The 21,921-nt window shown below is 36.9% G+C and overlaps 1 protein-coding gene across 1 annotated transcript in view; it reads right to left on the bottom strand.

The window, feature by feature from the left end:
* Positions 1-21,921, bottom strand: part of LRGUK (leucine rich repeats and guanylate kinase domain containing) — a 53,458-nt gene that overhangs the window by 19,203 nt on the left and 12,334 nt on the right. The window contains exons 8-15 of the mRNA XM_085299766.1: positions 20,234-20,314; positions 19,014-19,100; positions 16,974-17,080; positions 12,636-12,755; positions 9,265-9,361; positions 8,007-8,120; positions 3,386-3,587; positions 2,191-2,298 (exon numbers count right to left, since the gene is read on the bottom strand). Of these exons, the coding sequence (XP_085155892.1) occupies positions 2,191-2,298; positions 3,386-3,587; positions 8,007-8,120; positions 9,265-9,361; positions 12,636-12,755; positions 16,974-17,080; positions 19,014-19,100; positions 20,234-20,314 (916 nt within the window). The remainder of the gene's footprint in view (positions 1-2,190; positions 2,299-3,385; positions 3,588-8,006; positions 8,121-9,264; positions 9,362-12,635; positions 12,756-16,973; positions 17,081-19,013; positions 19,101-20,233; positions 20,315-21,921) is intronic.

Here is a 21,921-nt window from a genome sequence, read left to right as displayed (position 1 = left end):
ATTTTCTCTCAGTATTTTTACTCTATACATGAGCAAAGGATCTTGCATAGTTCATTAAAAAAAGAATTAACAATCACGATCTCAAACAACCAATCTTTCCCTTGCTACTATCTTACTAAAAATGTCCATATTAAAGACAACCTTGAGGTAAGTTTTTAAAAATAAATTATGTCACACAGTCCATAAGAGGAGATGATCTCTAGAAATAGGATAGTTAAATTTATTTAAAGGCCTATAAATGAAGCTCTAAATGAAATTAATGGTGCGTTGTAAATTTAAAAGTTATTTTATGGACAACAGAATTACTCAAACCAATACTATTAAGGAAGTTTCTATAACTAGTGACAAACCACTCACTGAAAGAACTCAGAATTGCTGAGGAATATGAAGAGAGTCTCTTAAAGAAATTCCACACACGTACATATGTATTTTCAAAAATACTGTGATTATATAAAAATCTTTTGTCTTTAACCCTCCCTCTCTTTCTTCTTTCCTGATAATCTAGTTAGGCTTTGGTGGTTGTCTTTGCCTCTCAGGATAAAACGTATCCAGTGGTTTTAAGATAAATAAGTAACAAGATTATAGTAAATAAGGCAAAGAAGTCTTCTTTTCCAAAATCCATTTATCTCTAGTTCAAATAAATGTGCAAGCTCTAGAAATGAAAATAAAACCTACATAGATTAAGATTAAATAAGAATCTCAGAAAGGTCCCCATTGCTGTAGCAGTGAGATGCCACAGTATGTGTAGAAGCTTTTTCTTCTCCATTGGGAAATCAGCATTTATTAATTCTTTCAGGATACAAAATTACTTGAAATGATGAAGTGATGAATTTTACACTATCCTTCATTAACACTTTGAGACATTTCTGCCCTCCCTTCAGCTACTTTATTTGCAGCCTTCTGAGCCATGCAGAAGGTCATGAATATTGGCTCTTTACTGCTTAGAAAACTAATTACCCTCTTGTTGCAATGGATCTAACCAAGACAGCCATAAACCATGGAGCGTCTTGGAGTTAAAGTAGAGATTTCATATAAATCAGTTTTTGTTAGTCCGTGTTGTGCAACATCTTACTACTGTTCTATCCGTTTCTTATTTCTTTTCCCCAGTATCCTAGAGACTACATTCTGCTTTCATCCCAGCTGGTAACCTGGCCTGTTTGGAATAAATAAAACAGTTACAGCTGAATTCTTACAAGTACTTTAAACTAATCTAATCTGTGCTGCCTCTGACAATGGTAGTTTACTTTCTTCCTCCATAAGCAACCGCGCACCTCTTCTCTCTCCTTTTTCCTTGAGCCAATTATATAGCTATGTTAAGTCTGATCAAGGAATGGATATGTCTGAAAATATACTTTTTCTTTTTTTCTTTTCTTTTTATTTTTTTCCAGGGTTACTTCAGTTGGAATTCTTCCCTGATCCAGATTCCACATAGATGTACAACCAGAGGAACCTGAGCAAAAGGGAGGCTAGGAATGTACAGGCAGGAGCACGGACTTGGATTAGCCTAAAGTGATCATAGGCTTGAGCCTTAGTCTGAAGCGTTAAAAGCCTTCCAACACCTTCCCAGAACTCCTCCAAAGGACAGGCAGTTTACATTTAGAAAGCAGCTCAGCTTGCTGTACCACAAAGAATGACATGCTATCCTGCAGGCAGGACGTGTGGGGGGTGAACTTAAGCCAGTAGGTGTCCTGGTACAGCTGCAGCCAAGCAGTTAACAATCATAGGGGGCCAAGAGGCATTTGGAATCAATTTACAAGCTGTCTTCACCCATCTTACTATGCTGGTTCTCATATACCTCTTCAGGCCTTTGGCTATCCTGAGGGAGACAGAAAAGTAAGCTTTCAATGATGTGCCCTGTTCTTGTTGCTCAGCAGCCAGAGAGGCACAAGCCTTTCAGCCAGGGACTCTCATCCAGACTGTGATTCATCCCTAATGAGGGGGAGATCTTAGGGCAAGAGTGTCCTCAGGAGAGTCATGCAGCATACTTTTCTGCATGTTATCACCTTGGGGCACACAGCAATGCATATAGCCCCTGGAAAGAGCTGCATTAAAGATTCAGATCCCAGGAAAGAAACAGCCCAGGAGATCCATTACGGGGAAGCAGACCCATTTCAGGGAAGCGCACAGAGTTTTCGGAGACAAGTAGCCACCGTATTGATAAAGGCAGTAGCATGTGCTCAGACACAGTACCTGTTTGGCTATTCAAGTCCTGAACACTATCAAAAACTGCAGGTGGCTCCAGCCCCAGGTATTCCTTTATGAGGAAACTCAGCTCTGTGAATGCCTCATCCAATTCATCTGCAGGGAGGGATATGCATTTCACAGTGTAAAGAAAGGATGTATAACAAAAGAGCAAGCTTTCACCAGTACAGAGTTACAGAATCACATAGGCTTGAGACAGAAATACATTCTTAACTCATCCAGCTAATCTCTTAGGGAGTACAATCCTTGTCTTCATAAATAGTGGATTCAAGAAAATAATCTGAAATTCAGCTCAGTTCTAAGTTTCTGCACTCATCCTAAACATTGTCCTTCTACAATCTGGTTTATTGTATTTTATTTGTTTAATATTGTATATTAAAATTATAAGCTCCATATGCCCTTGATAATAACAAAAAATACTGTATTCATGCCACTATGAAATATATTTCACCACCATAGGTGGTGAACCACAAAACCACTTCCACAAAAGGGCAGACAAAGAATGAACTGGAAAATGATTGCTCTCTCCACCATCTTCCATCCTCAATTTCTAAAATAATAATAATAATAATAAAAAAGCCCAACAACACCAAGAAGCAAACATTTATTTTGATGAAATCTTGACCACTCACTCATTCCTTATTTTAGGCTGGAACACTGAGCAAATTACTGAGCAGTAGGGTCCTACAAAGAGCATCTTTGCAGAAGCCTCTCCATTAGAAAGGTTCCCAAGCTGTGCATCAGCTAGGAGTTCAACAACTGAAAAAAAGCCCATCCCGCCTAGAGACAATTAGATCTGCTGGATCACAAAAATCTCTGAACTTTGCTCAGAAATCAACAATTAGGACAGATCATGGAACATCAGCTTAACATTCTCATAAGAGAAAATACTTAACAAGTGTGCTGATGAGTTCAACATTTGGTTCACTTTCTAGGCGGACTTCAGACACAGCTAAGGTGCAGCAGAGCAATTCAGTCCTGACAGATCGCCAGAGCAACCAAAAGGTTTCCAGGGCAAGAATTAACAGGGCAAATCAATTAGGGTATGGTTCAAACTGTTGAGTATCAAGCCATTTCTCATCCTTCGTTTAATGTTTACCAGTGGCTTTGTTTGCATTGAACTTTCAGTTCATCTCTTGCTGTGACAGAATTCAGATCTGTATTATGAAAGAGATTAACTCACCTGTGTTAATTACTGCATCAAAGTATCCTGGAAAATCCTGATTAATTTTGATGTACATGTCCACTCGGGAGACTGCCTCCTCAATCTCTGGCCTGCTGAATAATCCCTTTCTCCGCAGATGTCCCTCATATTTTTCTTTGTTCATTGGTACTAACAGGATATATCTGGGCTCAAAGTAGGTATTTTTCAAACTACGTACACCCTTTAAAATTAAACAGAAAACAGTCAATCTTTTATTCCTGAAAGCAAGTGCCTATTGGACATGTAGCAGTCTTTCAATTACTGCAAATTAATATTGGACACCTGAATCCAAGGCTACACTTCTCAAGATCTGGCATCAAGTTTACAAGGGAGCCAGGTTCAAGGTGAAGGACCCTGAAGTTCACATGTGGAAGGCGTTGTATAAATATAGAATAACTTAGGATTAATAACTTAATCCTAAATACACTTTCTAAGAAATCCCCTTAGCGAAATTCCATAGTTATTTAAAACATGATACTTCACAGAGCACCAGTTAACTGCTTTTCCTTCTTTGCCATCTCTTCTACTGCATCATAACCTGTGCATATGAATGAGTCACACCCCTGTACTAGTAGAGCCCTTCACTGACTGACACCCAATATAGCTTGTCTACATCAGTATTTCAGCCCGTAACTTTTCAATATGAACAAACTAAGACTTTTCTTCTCAACTGAATGGAAGTGAGCAGCTTCATTGAAATACAGACATATTTTGTTTTCCTGGAGCATACTGGTATAACCACAGCTCCCCAGCAGAGACATGATGTGAGCATTCTTCATCTGCTACATTGCAGTCAGCCAACTTAACTCGAATCATTTTTATCAGCAGAAAGCTATCCTGAATGGGCCTTGCAGTGCAGCAGATTAAGTGATGTAGGTAATGGCACCAATTTTGAATTCTGATAGCTCTCCTTTACACCAACTCATACTTTGATGAATCTGCTACATATGTAACAGAATAGCATCAAATATAATACAGGAAGAATTTCAAAAGACATGGCAGACTTCAGCTTTTTAGGACCAAAGTCTACACAGAGGACAGAAGAGTGATAAAAGAAAAATGATCACTTTAGATGTTTAATGATCATTTTGATAAAAACACTAGGCCAACGACCATTGTGGTGATGAACAGTTTATCCAAAGTTAAATGATAGCATGCACTTTATTACACTGCAGTGACCAGCTTACTTCAAATTTGCTGCAAGGCATGATATGCCTTCTTCACTACAGGGCCTGAGTGGCTAGGAACACAGAGTAACTAATGCGTCAAAACTGAGCAGCATTCATTACTTCATCAGAACTGAGTCACATCCATAAAACTGGGGTTCTCCAGAATAATTCTAAATATAGTCAGACACAAGCAAAATCATGCAAAAAGCATTAACTGACTGCACAACTTCCTGGCTTTTTTTCTTGTTTGCAGAGTGCTGGTTATGGAACACTAATTTGAGCCATTCTAAAATCTAAGAGTGTAATTCTAGGGAAAAACCCTATTCAATTTGGTGAAAATCAACAGAGAGAATTTGCGGTATTGAAAGTTTGGTATCTGGCTACATGACCATCTACTTTCAGCTAGGCCTGTAATCATTCAGAGATCAGGTAACTAGCAGAAGGAAGCCCCAGTATATTCCGCTCTAATAACGACTTCTTCATCTCAAGTTGCACCATGAATGATTTCTTTTTCTGATCAAGAATAATGTAACAAATGATGTGTATGTCCCTGAACTAGGTTGGAACAGGAAGGTAGCACCTAAGTATTTTAGGATGAGTGGGGCAGAGAAAAAAGGAAAAAATACAGAGGGCTTAGAATATGCACAATGCCTTTTTTTATGCAGATACAATAGGGTGAATGGCTGTCTCATATTAAATAACATCAGAATAAAGAAAGTGACCTTAAAATGAAGAACAGGAGAATGCAGGAGCTGATGCACTTGAAATCAAAATGATGTTTGGAGGTAAGGGGATCAAAATGTGAGTTTTCTCTATTTTCACATGAGGTCAAGATGGAAGGACTACTTGAGGTGAAAACTCCCATCTAGTAAACATAGCCTAAGCATCTCAGCTTCTACAGGTAGTGGCTATAGAAAAGATGAGACTAGCATTACATGCTGCATCCTTTGATCCTGCAGGGTAAACAACTGGATAACCAGTGACAAGCACATTAGAGAGTGGACTTTGGCAGGAGGAAAGCTGTAATGTGCATTTCTGGAAGCATAATGAGACATGTTAGCCACTCTGCCACTACACCTCTGGTTTGAACACGCAGCTCCTTCAACTACTGTGTAGGTATTGACAGCTACACAAGCAAAGGGAAAGCACTGCCAGGGTCATACATGCTTACTTCGATACATACTGTGTGTCAGACTCGTAGCAGCTGCACTAACAAGCGTAGACTCAGCAGGATCTGACTGTGAAAATTTGTATCGGTCACCTTTACCAGTGAAAGATATACTCTAGATTAAAAGGAATGCACAGCTCTAAATCGTTTGTCTTAGCCCATGGATCATAATTAAAATTTCTTTTAATAGCGCTAAATCACATTTGTTATGAGCTTAGAAGAAGATAATGGACTTGGATAACTTCTACTCAGATACATAATTCACCATTATTGTTTCTCATCTGCTAGCAGAATGCATAGCCATACAAGACTGTGCATAATTACTATGTGATCTTGAAACTTCTGCATCAAAGGAGTTTCTTAGATGCCTGTCCATGACAGTAGCTTCAGTAACACTCAGTTAAAGTTATGGTCACTACCCATGTGGCTGAGTTAATCTCCTTATGAATAAACATGAAGTTCCAGTAAGTTCTTTCTCCTAAATTATTTAATAATATATCTACTTTGTGAAGAATTCAGAGCTTTAAAAGGCACCTTACTCCATCATATTTCATCTTCTCCTATTTGTATTCCCTTGCACATTTAAGATCTGTCTGGCAAGACAACAAACATACTTGATACCTATTGCAATCAATGGAGACTGAGGATGATTCACAGCTCTGACAAGACAGAGGAAAAAGAGGAAATGGAACCGCACAGAGATTAGGTTATTGAATTGCTATTTGAGTATCGGTCAAGGAACAGACAGACGATCAAGAGTAGGATTCCACCACTAAAGTGCTGACCATTTGGGCAAGAAGCTACTAATTTGTTTTAGCACTGACATACTGCTATTCAGTTATTTGTATATATATATGCAAGTCAATAAATGGGCACACGTTTATCTGCAGCAAATGGGACTAAAGCTCCGTAGGAACATTACAGCTTTGAACCGATAACTAGTTTTTTGATAATTTCCACAAAAATAATCAATCTAAAATTAATTAAATTGATTATCAATTTTTGCTTCTGTTTCCTTAGTCATTCTACTTAACTACGGATGCACATCTTATGGTTCTAAGGTAGCACTAAAGCCTTCCACACTCCTTTTTCATCCCTGTTAATTACCCTCCCTTCCCCCTCTCATCTAGGGAGTGCAGCAGAATCTGTGAACTTATAGTAATCCCACACAGGTAATGCTAAACCAAATGAACGCAATGAAACCAAGTAACAATTAGCATCATATTCGGGGCATTCTGTAGAGTCTCTCTCATTTTGGAAACTCATGACTATGAAGCTAATTTTGAAAAAGTTTGGAAGGAAGCATGCCTTTCCTTTTTGTCACCTCAACCCTTAGCTAGTAAATCTTGATCCCTCTAAGATAATGAGAATTATTTAATTAGAAAATTAGCTAAAAGGTTAAATCTCATTCTTTTGGGATTCCAGTGAATGAGTTTTGACACTTTGTTGGTGACCTAGTTTCCTAAGCAAGACTTCTGAGATTTTGCCATCTGTGCATGTGCACCTGACAAATCTCAGACAGGGCAAAGTAATCCCTTGTAGAGTTTTCAACTTTTAACAGTTCTGCCCAAATCACTGCCTCAGGGCTCTATGCATCCTCCATTGCTTCATCAGTAAATAAGAAGCCTGGCATCTTTTTAGGGATGCCCAGTAGGTGTTCAGTTCTAGAACAGCCCACATAAGACTGAGGATGGATGGAAAGCACATGGATGAAAAAGTGCCGTAATGGAAAATACTGGTGATGTGGTAAGGACATGAGGCTACTAAAGATCAAGAAAAAGTAAGAAATCTTAAGAAGCCAATGGTGGAATCTATCTGACTAAATGGAGGCATCTTTTATCTATATGCGAGCAGTATCAAACTCTTCCTTTATAGACAAATGAGAGCTACTTTGATAGAGATAGGGAAGTTTAAGGTACAGACCATCTGACCAAACAACTATATCTCCAGTGAGTGTAATGCAGGGCACACAACTAGTTCAAATGTAAACATCTACATTGCAATACCATTTGATCCCTGCTAGGGCATCCAAGGCATCCACATCTGGCAGATATGACGCAAACCTAAGGAAGTCCCACACCCTTCTGGATCAGCAGCGGTAGGCCAGGAAGTACACTGCAGGATACCTCTCATGTTACTAAATGCCTCTATGTAGGCAGCTGAAACAAACCCTTAGTCAGACTACATGAATTCCTCCCCTCCCTCAGACAGTTCTCAAAGAATGACTCATTCAAAAAATAGTTAAGCAATAAGTAATCCTTACCTCTATTTCTAAGTGAACACAAGTTGCAAGACCCTCTCTGGCAATTGATTCAATAGTGTCTCTTCCAAGTCCGTAGTAATAGCCACTGTATTTAAAGGTTGCTACAAATTTCCCCTGAAATTCAAAACAGTGAGAATCATGACAAAGGAAACACTTTAATGAGAAGAGCTTTCCTAAAGGAGCATAATCACTCTGGACTTCCTTGCTTTCTGTTCCTACAAAGTTCCTCCATGCCTAAATCATCAATGATAATGAGGCCAATGGGAACACAAAATTTTCAGAGAAGTGCACGTAACCAGGCCTGCAGGGCGCAGTTCATACATTGTTCATGGATAATAAAACATCAGTGCCTTTAAAACAAGATGCTGACAGGTTACAACTTTTATTGGTTATTCATTCACACTGTAAAGAAACCAAGATCTAAAGCAACAGGCATCCTTTTTTTGACATTATATCAAACCATATGGTTATGCCTTGTAAAATAGAAGATGCCTAAAATAAGCGAGGACAGCAACACATCTGCAAGGAGAATGTATAATTGCCCAAGAAATTTCTTAATTAAAACTTGACATTCAAACTTTGGTGCTCAATATTATGTCTAGAGAGAAGTTAGCAGATAATATTGTTTTAAATTTAAACTATCTGATTATTGAGAATTATCATTAAGACAAAGACCAGTTGCTTGAGACTCTGTTGGCTCCCCTGTTTACATAGGGACAAATAAATGAACTCTATTGGGGCTTTTCAAGGCAGAATTTTATTGCAGACAGCAAAAGGCATCAGAAACAGTAGCTGAAGGCATACTGTCTTCAGAGAGAAGTAGACTGCCTTTAGGGTAAATTTGCTAAACTCTGAAAAACTGTATTCTCTGCAAGGCTGCTAGAAGACTGGAAGGGAGAGAAAAAAGGGACAGCAGCTATTTCAAGGATTTTTTCTCCCTGCACCCACATTAGGTATTTGCGTATGAAAAGAAGTTGATTTTTGCATTATAATATTGTTTAAAGATTCTTACTGACCACTGTGCTCACTTAGTGTGCATATACATATAAACACACACCCACACACACACTCAAGAAAAGATAGCATACATATTCAATGAATTTGTGGTTACTGTGTATGCTTTTAGGCCATATAATTGTGAGTGAATGAGCATGCAAACACAAACTTTAAAAAAGAAAGAAATCAGACCTGGACAGAGAAGTTGAGTTCACTCTGACTGTAGGAAATAGGCCTACTACAATACTAGTCCAGTACTTACCATGTTCAACATTTTGTCAAATGCTTCTTGAGAAATGAAATAGTAATCAAGTCTGTTTTCTTCACCAAAGTAAGCTGCCCTGGTGGTGTGACAGGGACTGGAAGATATATGGTATAATAAAGAAATAACCTGTTTTCAATCACAGAAGAAGCTATGGAACAGGAGGGGGGGAAGGGGAGAATACTATAAATCATTTTATTTTTAAGGAGAAAAGAAATATGAGAACTATAAAGAGGTGCAAATCATACCACTAATGCTGCATATTTGAAAGATTAACTCATAAATACAGAAAAAAAGTTTAAATGTAACATTACATTTTGGCTATAAATCCCTCCCCAACCCAGGATAGCCTGAACTGAAGCTGTCACAGCACCCAGTAATAGAGAAATGATGAAACCATTTTTCTTCCAGATTTGTCAGCTTATGGATGATACAAAGAAGAATCCTAAATATGGAAAAGGAATCTGGGAGTTAGGCTGAACTGTGAATTTAAGAGATGTAAAAAACAATCATTAAATGGAGCCCCAGTAGTAAGGGTAGAAACTACCCTGAAATTGGAGAGATTAGCAGGATATAACGCAGGAAAAGTAATCGCTTGCTGTGACATAAGGTCAATAGGATAAAAATACTAAATACTAAAATGAAATACTAAAAAACACAAACAAAATATTCCCCTACCACTAAGTCAAGACATGTAGCAATACTTGGCATTACAGCATTCAGATGCTTACGTTCTATCTTATGAAATGATATTTTGCCAATTGCTTCTGGTTTGATTTTGTTTTTAATTTTTAAATGGTAAGGCAACACAACAACAACAACAAAAAATGTCACGCAGACTTTGCCACTGATTCACACTGACCTTTTACCTCTTTGACTTCTGCTAGATTGTCCTGGAAAATATGGCAAAAAATATCACCTAGTAGGCTCACCCATGTTCGTGCATTACAAGTTTTTTATACTGCTTAAAAAGACAAAGAACCACCAGACAGGGAGATGTGGTTTAGTGACTAAAGCTGCAAATTAGCAGATTACAGAACAAAAAGAAGCCTCTTCATACCAAATCAGTACTGTCTGGAGCATGGGCCTAAGAGTCAACTTGCATGGTTTCATTGCTAGCCTAGTACTTGTCTAGAGTATCAGTCATTCAACATAAATAATGATAAATCTGAAATTGATGGACCTGTCTACAGTTGACAGATTCTTGTCTACAGTTAGTCTCTCTACACTGCAACTGTTACCTAAAATTGTAACTACAGAGTATCTTCTAAGCCAAAAGCAATGATTTATTTTTTTGCTTGATCATGATGCTGCGCTGAAAAGACTTATTTAATGCTTTCTCCTGTTCCTTAGGCATTCTGATTGACTTCTAACAGTATAGCTGATTTCCTTGTTTTTCTTGTTCTCTGAGACTTTCCAAAGAAAACCTTCCAGTGATGAAATGTATACATTTTTTCTGTTCTTTTATTTAAGGTAGCTGAGTTACTAATGACTTAAGAAGTTTAGTTTATAATACAAAGGTTGACAGATCTTAACTATCATGATATTAGACAGTGCCATATTCTTCTTCTTCTTCTTTTTTTTTTTTTTAAAAAAAAAAGTCAGTGAACTGTGGCAAATGCTATACACATGGACTCTATAAAATTTCACTTCAAAGGCCTAATTTTCTTTAAGATATTATAAATGTATCTAGCTTTAAAGGTCATTCCTGAGCACTAACCAGATGGTTTGAGGGTCCAATTTCATTTTATTTTTGAAACACTTTTAAACATTACAACCCTTTTTAATTGCAAGGCCATGTTTACATTCAAACTGCTATGGTATCTTGCATGAAATACATTTTTAATGAGTGGAATGTTTGAAATTTAAAAGTGTAAGCCATAAAATTGCTTAAATCTCCACTGAATAATTAAAGTACAACTTTGCTTTATGGTTGCAATTTTCTGCTCTGTTAAGATTCTGTTTCTCTCCTTTTTTTCCCCCTCCTTAAGCATAAAACTTTTAGGAAATAAAAAACACAGTATAAAAACAATGCTCTTAAAAAAAACCATACAGCGCTTGGAAAAATCAAACTGGTTTTCAGTTAGTTTGTAATTCCAGCCTAGTCTTTCAAAACATAATACTTCCTTTAAAGAAAGACATAAATCATTTTTCCAGTCACATAACCTTCATAGATCTTTTGTTAAAATGCCCTTTTGACTTGCTAGTTGGATGATTTAATCTAGCAGGTAGCTATAATCCAAGTACAGAGCACACAGAAATACAAGCAGGCTTCTTCACTGTGGATGGAGATTAAGTTAGAAAAGATGGCTACTACCAAACTCACACCAACAGGCAGATGAAGGCCCTGTTGCGCTAGAACACCAAGCAATTATTCTCACATATTCACACCCCCAGTCCCTTTCTTGCCACTTACCACTTCAACACCTGTAGAGACATGAATCCAGGGATTCAGGCCTTACAGAATAGCACTTATAGCAAGTGCTATACAAGTGAAACTATGGCCAAAACAACACTAAGAAAATTAACAAATAATTGTATAGTGAAAAAAAACCAGAGAAACAATGTAACAGGAATAGAGGATAACAGATCAGGGTTGTATACTGTGTACTACACTATCTATTAGATACTGGGAAGAATAGAATAGGTGGACAAGTAAAACAGCTTGTATCACCTGATTTTAGGCAACAGGTAGCAGTGGTCTAACTTAGAAGGGCAGACTTCCAATCTACTACGCCATGAAAGCAGGTAGGTGCCTCAGGGAAGCGATTCACAAATGCTGAATCTCTCTTGGAAAGTGTTATTCCCTCTCCACTACACCAATACACAGAGAGCCTAAGGCAAAAAGGATCCTAATTTAGGCCTTTCAGGGAGGGAGAATTAGTCCTCTCAGACGATGCTGAAGTCTGAAAGGTGCCATTTGCTTTGATAATACCACTCACAGGATAATCAACTGGTCCAGCAATTGCTCTTGCTTCTTTTGCTAGCTTCTGGATGCAGACTGCACATGCGTGCTAATGTGTTTATATGCAGGCACATTACAAAAATTAAGAAAAAGGTATATATATATATAAACAGACTTTTAGGATGAGGGGAATGTGTGAGCATAGAACAGATCAATAAAAGCAGCACTAAATGATGTGTGTTTGAAGTTCATCTTTGAAAAGAATATGACAATTTAAATAGCTTTTCTTTAAAAGAAGATATCTGTTCCCAGAGCTAGATTGCCTGAAGTCATCAAATAAAGTGCATAGCAATGAACATTTGTTGGTCATCTTTAACTTTTAACTTCTAAAAAGAAAAATAAAAGAACAGTAGCAATTTTAGCCATGATCGCTTAGTGTTCTTCTAAACTTACAGTGTAAACTTACCCGTATCTGAAGAAATTGTTGTACTGTCTGCAGATCTTATGTGTAAGCTCTCTCTTACCGCAAGCAAGAGGGCCAACTAATACCAGCATGGGGTAAGGAGCATCCAGACTAGGTAAAGTGCTACAAGAAAGGAAAACAAAGAGCCATTACATTAGCTACAAACAAAGTCTTCAGTAACTTTGTATAAAGTCTCTGCATATCATCATTTGAACTAATCTCATCTATCACACTATTCACATTGTTCACAGCACACACACAAGTCAGGAGAAGAGAGTGCTCATTTTGATATGCTCTAAACACTAAAATAGCATAAAACACTTTGTTAAAAACCCCAGGGTCTCTTCTGCCAAAGGAATAGTATTTCGCATAGTATAATCTTCTCCAACTTGCACTCTTTTCTAAAGCCCCCTCTGCAGCTATGGTGCTGCTGGGATTTGTTTAGGAGTTTTCCAGTTCTATTGCAGAGATGATAATATTTTCATCATCAGAATAATGAGTGTAGCACAAACCTGGACCCAATCCCACAAACCTTTATGCACTCCTGCGTGCAGTCTTTCCGACTTCCTCGGCTTTGCCAGAACAAGGCAGCAATTTGTAAAGTGCTCTTCAATTCAACACAGTGGAAGACACTAATATCTTAAACTCCACTGAACATAAAGAACACCGCAGTGAAAGAATGCAAAGTGCTGCACAAATACAAAGGCTTCACTTAGGCTCCATTTTTTCCCTGCTGAGCAAATGGTTAGATCCCAAAATTTCCACTATACCTGTAAATACTAGAGTAAATGGCATTTCTGCACTTTTCAAGTCAAGCAATTTATTTAGGCATTTAAAAATAGAATGTAACTTTGGACTCTCATTTTTACATTGCAGCTAGAGTTTAAGATTATGTCATTTGATAATGTGTCAGAAATAGCTGAAAAAGTTTCAAAAACACTTTTTAAAAAACCAGTAAATAGCTTTATCTCTATATACATTTTAAAGTGGAAAAAAAAAGATCATGTGTGCATTAATCTTCAATTTAATGTGATTTAAAACATGTGAATATAAATCCCAGGAAGCAAGGTTTATAAGAGAAGTAAAACAAATAAGTCACTAACTCCCTATGAAGTAAGTATAACTATCCTACTCAAGCATGAAGGAAAAATAGTTTAAAGTAATGGCTTCACTCCTACTTTAGGTTCAGGTCAGCAGAACAGCTCTACTTTCTACTTGATTATCTATATATAATGGGACTTGATGTTTTAGAAGCACTAAGATAATAACGTAATTTAGCCTCCTAATTCTCCTAAGAGTAGAGAAGTACTGTCTGCACTCAAGAAATAAGAAACAGAAATACCTAATAAATTGAGTGAGTGGCTCAAGGCTATATGTACAAGCTGTTACTAAACTGTGAAATGAACCCAGATCTTGGCCCAGTGTTCCATCCATTAGATTATTTTAAAACAGACAGTAACAGAACCTTTGGGAGACGTAAGGCTTTTTACTTACTGGACTGGTTGGTGACATTTACAAAACATTAGAGAATATTAGCACATTGTATTAAAAATATCGGAGAAAGTAAAAATAATTTTTTACAGTCTTTACCTCAATCTGTTAGGTTGTTACCTGCTGTTCAATTTAAGAAACATCCTCCCTTCCCTCCTCATTATTTGAACTCTTTGTATTGTCTTTCCATTTTCTGTCATTTCTAGTTTGAAAAAGATCAGTTTAATATAACATGACCCACAACCAGGGACAGTGGTGGATACTACAAGTGCATGATTATAAATTAACTATTTTAAAGACAGAAATTCCATGAAATATGTTTAAAAACTGGCGATTCAAAATTATCAAGACATAGAAGAAAAGTTCTCATTACTACTCAAGGCTATGCCCTTTGTGAATAATGATGTTAAGGCCAGCCTGAGAAGACAGAACTCTTATCTTCAATATAGTTTTAATATATTGCTTCTAACTGCACAGAACCTGTGATATGCTTGCAAATTGCAGAATTCTCTCTATAATCGTTTCTTTTACCGAGAAATATCATATCCAGGAATGATAAAACATATCATTGCTTGATACAATTATACTTGGAATTCTAATTCCTTTAAATAATTTCCCATTACTAAAACAGAAGAACATGTCCTCAAATTCCTGCGATTTATTATTTCATTGGTAGAACATGGAGAACATTCCTGATAATTCCACCTTTCATTACATCACCACCTACTGTTTCTCAAAAGATAAACTAAAAGTTTTGCTTTTTGTACAACTTGTAAGCAGTATCTTGTAAAATACAGCGCCCTTGGTTCATTTGTGCAACTTTCTACTTTCTTTGCCTTTGGCAATACAGTAATACACTGCTGTGCAAGATTAATAGATTTCAAGGCTAGAAGGGACTACTGTGATCATCTGGTCGGACCCTCTTTATCACACCGCCCACAGGATTTCCCTGAGTTAGTTTGCATATCAAGTTGGATACCTGGGGTTCAGCCAGAACGTATTGTAATTAAAAAATGCTCCAATAGTGGAGAATTCTTGGTACCCTTGGTAGATTGTTCCACTGGTTAATTACCTTCATTGTTAAAAATAATCATGCCCTATTTTTTCTCTGAACGAATTTATCTTCTGTTGCTAGATAGCAAATCTCATTGTGTATTCGCCCAATAGACCAAAGAGCCCTCTGTTATTAAATTTCTGTTCCTCATGTAGCAGTTATAACTACGATCAAGTTACCTTTTTAAGTGTCGCACGCATTTATAGCGGGGAAAAATATACATAATATTGTTTAGTGGTGTGTTACCATGTAATTAAAGATAGAATCACAAGGCATAGAGAGAGGGAATGGCACGAGAAACTTAACGCTGACATTTTCTGACTGCAGAGGATGCAACAGTATAACTTTTTGCTTTGCTTTCAGGTTTTGTTTTTAATAGAGATACTATTAAAATAGAATTAATTATAATCTCATCTAAAAAGATAAATGCAAATGAACTATAGCAATCTGGTTCCAATAAGCATTTTATAGTGTAGAATGCTGTAACACATTATCATTAGGAAGATTTCATTAATGACTGTGTTGTGTGCTTTTCCAGCTGAGCATGGGCAAACATTCAAAGCATTATTAACACTTTTGGCCAGTACCTCAAATGCTGGTCCACATGTTTACCTGTTTGTGTATACAATACCTCTGACAGAAGGCAGAGTTGTTTCTTTCCAGCAATAACGATACCCATACGTAATTCAATAAACAAATATTTAAATTGAGATTACGGCTGTTTTGGAATAAATCCATACCTTTAGGTAAAACAACTGCAAGCAGTAAATAACTGGTTAGATTTTCCTTTCACTCTTTTCATTTTTTTAATTGAAAAAACTATCTGCACTGTTGAGATGGTTCCTGTTTTTTGTGGTCAAGTCCAGAAATAACAAAAGACACATAATAACTATATTCTAAAAATGTAAATTTCTGAGTTATTAAATCATAGACCTTAAATCAGCTTACTAAGTTATGAATTAGGATGTCCAAAATGGTTCTAAAACAAGATCTGGGACATAAAAGTTGATCTCAATACCCACTGTAGATGGCAATAATAATAAACCACGCCTATTTCATAGCATCTCCCACCAGAGTATGTCAAGTACTTTCCAAACATTCATCAAGATGATAACACATCTGCAGAGCAGTGAGGTATGGTTATTTCCACTTTATAGATGAGAAATGAGATAGTGAGAAGTTACCTGGCATGACAAAGGCAATGCTAGAAAAAGAACACTGATTTGCCTCTCCCTTCTGTGCTTTAAACGACAGTCAACATCATCTCCTCCCAAAGGCAGAAGTAGCTGGACTTTGTTGAGTATAAACTTGAAAATTTGGCTTTGTGAATACAAAATGTGCCCCAAAGCCACAAAATAAAGCCATTTTGCTCACAATGGGATGCCAGCAGTACGAAGAGAAGGAGTAAATAGACTAGGCAGAAGAAATATTTTGCAGCTCTCTTCTCTCTCTAGAGATTTTTAAAGTGCCTTTGGGTATTGACAGAAATTTTGCATCTTTCATTTATGGTGCAAATGGCCATCTGTTTCAACAGATTGTTTAAAAGAAATGGAGCTGTGGGCAATCTGTCTCAGAGTTTAGAGGTGAACAACTAACTTCATTTCATAATCAATTCAACCAAACAAGATTTGCCTAATTTTCAGGCTGCTAACAGCATACTACAGAATGCCTACTCTTCATTAGATTAACTTAAGGGTGGGAGAGGGACATAAAAATGTCCCTCTAAATACGACAACATATTCTGCTTTACTTGAGTGCCACCCTCAGGAGCAGACATGAAGTGAAGGTAAGCGTACCTGTCAAAGATCCTCTGGGGCTGCAGCATGCTATACATAATATGCGTCATATGATCTTTAGCAGCAACAACTTCTGGAGGCGGATCATATTTATTCACAGCAGCAACCTGTTTCCAGAGTGCAGAGGCAAAAAAAGGAGAACAGTGATGTAATTGTTCCCAGCTTCACTATGCTACTCAGATCACTTTGAATAATGACAGATTCATATTTGTGTGGGTCAGTTTTTGTATCTGGCTTGCCTATAAGCACTTCTCTACATAAATCTTTTCAGGAGATTTAAGTAGCTTGAGAGCTGGATGGAAGGCAGCCAGAAGTAGCTCGCCATCTTTAATATATTCAACCTTTCACTGGAAGGAAAACAGGATGCCACATAAGATACAAAGTAATTTTCCTTAGGTTTTAATTATTCATTAATTTGTCTCCTCTCAGTGCTGGTGGAAGATGCCAAACTAAAATCCTTAGGGACTGATGGCATTCATTTATTCCTTGGAAGAGGAAAAAAATGGGCATAAAAAAAGTAATCAAACTGCAAATTGGTCCTGAAAATGCATTTCTGTTTTTCCTGGGAAGAAGGGCACTCAAACTGTAGAGACACTCTCCACCTATTCTGTTGAAATTTCTATGGAGAGTACTGACCTGTAATGGGCTGTATTTTTTACTAGTAGTACTACTACTCATTCAGAAATAGCCTAAGAACTACTGAGTCACTTCATGTAAATCATCAAATATCAACTAGCCAACACCAGTGGAAAATAATGCTGAAAGCTCTGATGACAGTCATGTCCACATTGGTAGGTAGTATGGTGCAACAGGAGTAGATCTTTAAAGCAAAATGTTTAGTACTCAGGACACAATGTCCACACTATTTATGTTTTGTTTATGTTATTTCTCTCTAGCTGTAGTCCAGTCCCATGGTCTGAATTAGTGACTAGATGCGCATTAGGTGTATCCTGGAGCATAGCATCTAGTTTAGTTTAGTCCAGAAGAAGCTGCAAGAATATTCTGTAACAGGAATCAAGCATGGCATGGCAAGATTCACTTCAAATCTATATTCTTCATCTAAACTAGAACATCAAAGTATATCCATTTTGTATATTAGGGAGGGAGAAGAGCTGCTGCCTCCAAATACAGTATGAGAAAAGAATTTATGAGGCTGGAGTAGTTGTTCTAAAATAATCCAAGGAGAGGATTTTCTGAAATAACTGTAACCACCCAAAAGTAAAATGGTAGTCTAGATTGGTCAGCTAGGCTCTCTTATGGTTCATAGAGAAAGAGAGGTTTCTTGAATGTATTAAAATTTTTATTGGAAGGAAAACAGACTACCACATTAAGACAGAATAAAATCAACATCTCAGACAAATGGAGTAAATTACACTCTGGCATCAACCCCTGTCTATGTTCACAATAGCTAGAGCTTGGCCTTAAAGAAGAATCCTAATATTCTTGCAGGTAATGTTAGGCGTGATGAATTTCATTTAAATAATTTTATAAGGATATTTCCCTAGAAATCCAACCCCAACTGGCAACTGTTAATCCTAAAAGTTCTCTCATGGCTTGGGCCCAAATACTATATACAGCAACAAATTATGGCAAGAGCAGCACAAGAGGAGAAGGTTTTTATTACAATAGAAAGTTACTGCAACCAGTCCCAGTAGTTGTTTCTTGGGAAAAGATTTTACAGTGAAAGCTGTATAGAATGGAATTGGAAACAAGTATTGCTATAATATGCATGGTCTACTCTGCAGTACACATTAAAAAAACCCACCACCAGTATTTTAGTAGTAGTGCAGCAGTTACCATTTCATAGTATTTCATGAATACTGCTATTGGACATGAACTAGTAACTAAGGCCTGCTAAGGCTGCTAAGAAATGCTTCTTCACTGAACTCCTCATCAAATTTGTCATCCTGTCTAAAACATGGAAGATTTGTCACACTCACATGACAACAAACCTTTATTCGCATGCACAGCTTTAGCAAAGTTTCTTGTATTTGCATTCATTATTTAGCAAAATTCCAGAAAGATACAATGTTTACATACCTTTTCTTCCACTGAAATCTTCTTGCAGTCCAGTTCTGTTAGTTGGAGCAACGTAAAAATCACCAAGAGCCAATAATCTGTTTGCTTCTGAAGGACAAAGTTTCCACTTTCACTGAAAGTATTTAACTTCATCAATCTAATATTTAATTACAGTTGGCTGAAATTTCAGTTGGCTGAAATTAAATTGACTTTAACACTGTAACATAAAAAAGCTTTTTATCCTGAAGAGTATCAATACACTGTAAAAATTGACCACTTCCCTGCCACCAGAATCTAGTTGCTTCTGCAACAAAAACTAATACTTCTTCAGAAGTTTGCAATGACATTGTTCAAAAGGTTTAGAAAGGAATTTAAAAAAACATCATCATATCTACTTGAACACCAAGTAAGACTGTTGGAGAACTTTAAGTAATTATCTATACTGAGTTAAGTAATAAACTGTGATTATTACTTCTAACCTTAGAGATACTGTAGGAAATTTGAAAGAGAATTTGCATTGTGAATTCATCGTTATATAAGCTTTTATGTCTGAGACAATAAAAAAGAATAATTAAAAATCAAATAAAAAGCTGACACTGACAATTCATGAAGCTTATTACTTCTAAGAAAATGTCCTGTTAAACTAATGAAATGCCTACAGTTGCCTTAAAATAATTTTTGCTTATTTTTTTTTAACAGTTATTAAAACTATAATTGAAAGAAAGAAAGAGGTATAGGTAATCTTTAAAGGGGATCAAACTCTGCTTCTGAGAAGGTCACCTAAACAGAAAACAGCTTTCATATTTTGGAGGGTCAGGTACAGACAGAAGCACTAAATTCAGCTACTACCAAGGTACTTTTGATTTTTTCCAATGAACAATCAAGTACAGACCTTCAAAGCAAGAGATCTTATTCCAAGCACTATATTATTAAATAATGGCATAGCGTGAATACAAAGAATAAATGGATTCACAAACAGAATTAAACAAATTCATGGGTCTATCATATGGATATTAAACACGAAGATTCAGATGCAGCTTTGGTTCAGGAATTTTCCAGACAAAGTTGGGTAACCATGATATGGGAACCATCACCCATTATTGTTTTGTTTCTTGTTCTCATTCCCTGAGACAACCTGCTACACTCAAGAGACAGAAAATCAAGCTAAATGGAATGCTGGTCTGACACCAAACTGCAGTCTTAGGTTCTTATTTTTGGCTTCCTCTTTCCTTCTTTCTTACCTGTACAGGATTTTTTAACAGATTTAGAACTCTGAGGAGAGGCAGATCTTCAATACATTCAAGCTCACTCAGCTCAGCAATCTAATTAGTGACAGAAACAGAGCATAAATCAGTAGCAACTGAATCCATGATAACCATGGGAAAAAAAAACTTTTAAATCTCTGGTCTTAAAATCTGGACATAAAAAAAAACCATTATACTCACAAAATGCATATACATGTTAACTGCACTCAATAAGGTACTTTTCGTCACAAAAGGCAGGCAACTTGGATGCTAGCTGGAGAAGCAATGTAGTACAGAAAGTAATTTTAAATCATCTGCCTTTCTCCAGTTCTTTCAAATGTCAAGCCCTAACACACACAGCTTTTATGTGGCAGATGTGCCTAAGTGAGGCAATTCTGCAGTTACATTTATGCTTCAGTTGACTAGCAAAAAGAAAAAGTACTCCTAAGAAAAGAGATTCTTTTCATTGGAGCTCAAGTTCATCCTACCTAACTTGTGGCATTAAACTGAAGAGCATCAGCATAGTTGCTCTTGGCTGCCTTTATATTCAGAGGGTGATGCACCCCACCTAAGGCCTGATCCAGCCAGAGAAGAAACCCTGGCTGGCTATGCTCCCAGCTACACCAGATAAGCATTAAAAGTTATGTGGGATTAAATCAAATCTGCGTGATCAAAGCAAAGTCACTCTGGACGCCCTCATGATAAACTCTGTGTGACTAGTTGTAAGACTATCAGTTAAAGCAAAATGTGTGAAATGGAATTCACCTTGCTTTATTACAGCTGTCTTAAGTTAGCCCAAGTCAATCACTTCTCCTGCCTTTCTAATCAGTTGAGAGAGGCAGTTCCAGAGGTCATCTGATGTATGCTAGTACATATACATACATATACACACACACACACACACACATATATATACATACATACATATATATATTGCCTTGTAGGAATACCTGTTTTCCTTCCATTGATATAGACTGAGCCTAGAAGACTTCAATCCTTAACTTTTAGGCAGATTAAGGCATCTAAATATACAAACATCAACCATACTCTATCCAATATTCATTTTAAGGTAATAAAAAACCTCACCACTGAACAATTTTGATTAGCTTAAATGTCATATGGATGGGTTTGCTAAACAACTCATAGAATGCCAATAGTCAATATTTGGAAATCATTGAACTTATAAATGAGAGACATATTTTGCAGATGAGCCTATCATGCACGTTCTTGAAAAAGAAATGGGCATTTAAGATTGTTGTGGGTAGCAGTGAGCTGACAGAATTCAGATCATTCTGTGATAGTTAGAAAAATTTCTTTCCTACGCAAAATACTCCACTAAAGCTCAATGAACTTCTATATCAAGTCCTGAACTAACACTTAGCTTCCCTCTTTACACAAGAGTAAAAAACCACACACCTTTTGAATTCGGACATTTTAATTTGTCACAGACTTCACGTTTGCCTTACTCATGTTGTTTTAATGCTGGAATTATATTTTGGATATTTTTAATGGGTCGTGATGCACATGCTGAAGTCCAGATAACAGGCACCATGTCCCACATGATGCTTTAGTAGCATTGCTAAAAAGAAAAATAAGTAGTATACTGGTCCACCTGGCAGCATATGGGGTGGTTCCAGACTGAGGAACAATTCCATCTTGCGCATCCCCTCTCCTTCCATGGAGAC

The sequence above is a fragment of the Rhea americana genome, unplaced genomic scaffold (assembly GCF_003343005.1).
Source record: "Rhea americana isolate MKP2758 unplaced genomic scaffold, rheAme1 scaffold_1, whole genome shotgun sequence".
Classification (NCBI taxonomy): Eukaryota; Metazoa; Chordata; class Aves; order Rheiformes; family Rheidae; genus Rhea; species Rhea americana.
Note: the sequence above shows the minus strand (reverse complement) of the source record. Positions and strands in the feature narration are given on the sequence as shown.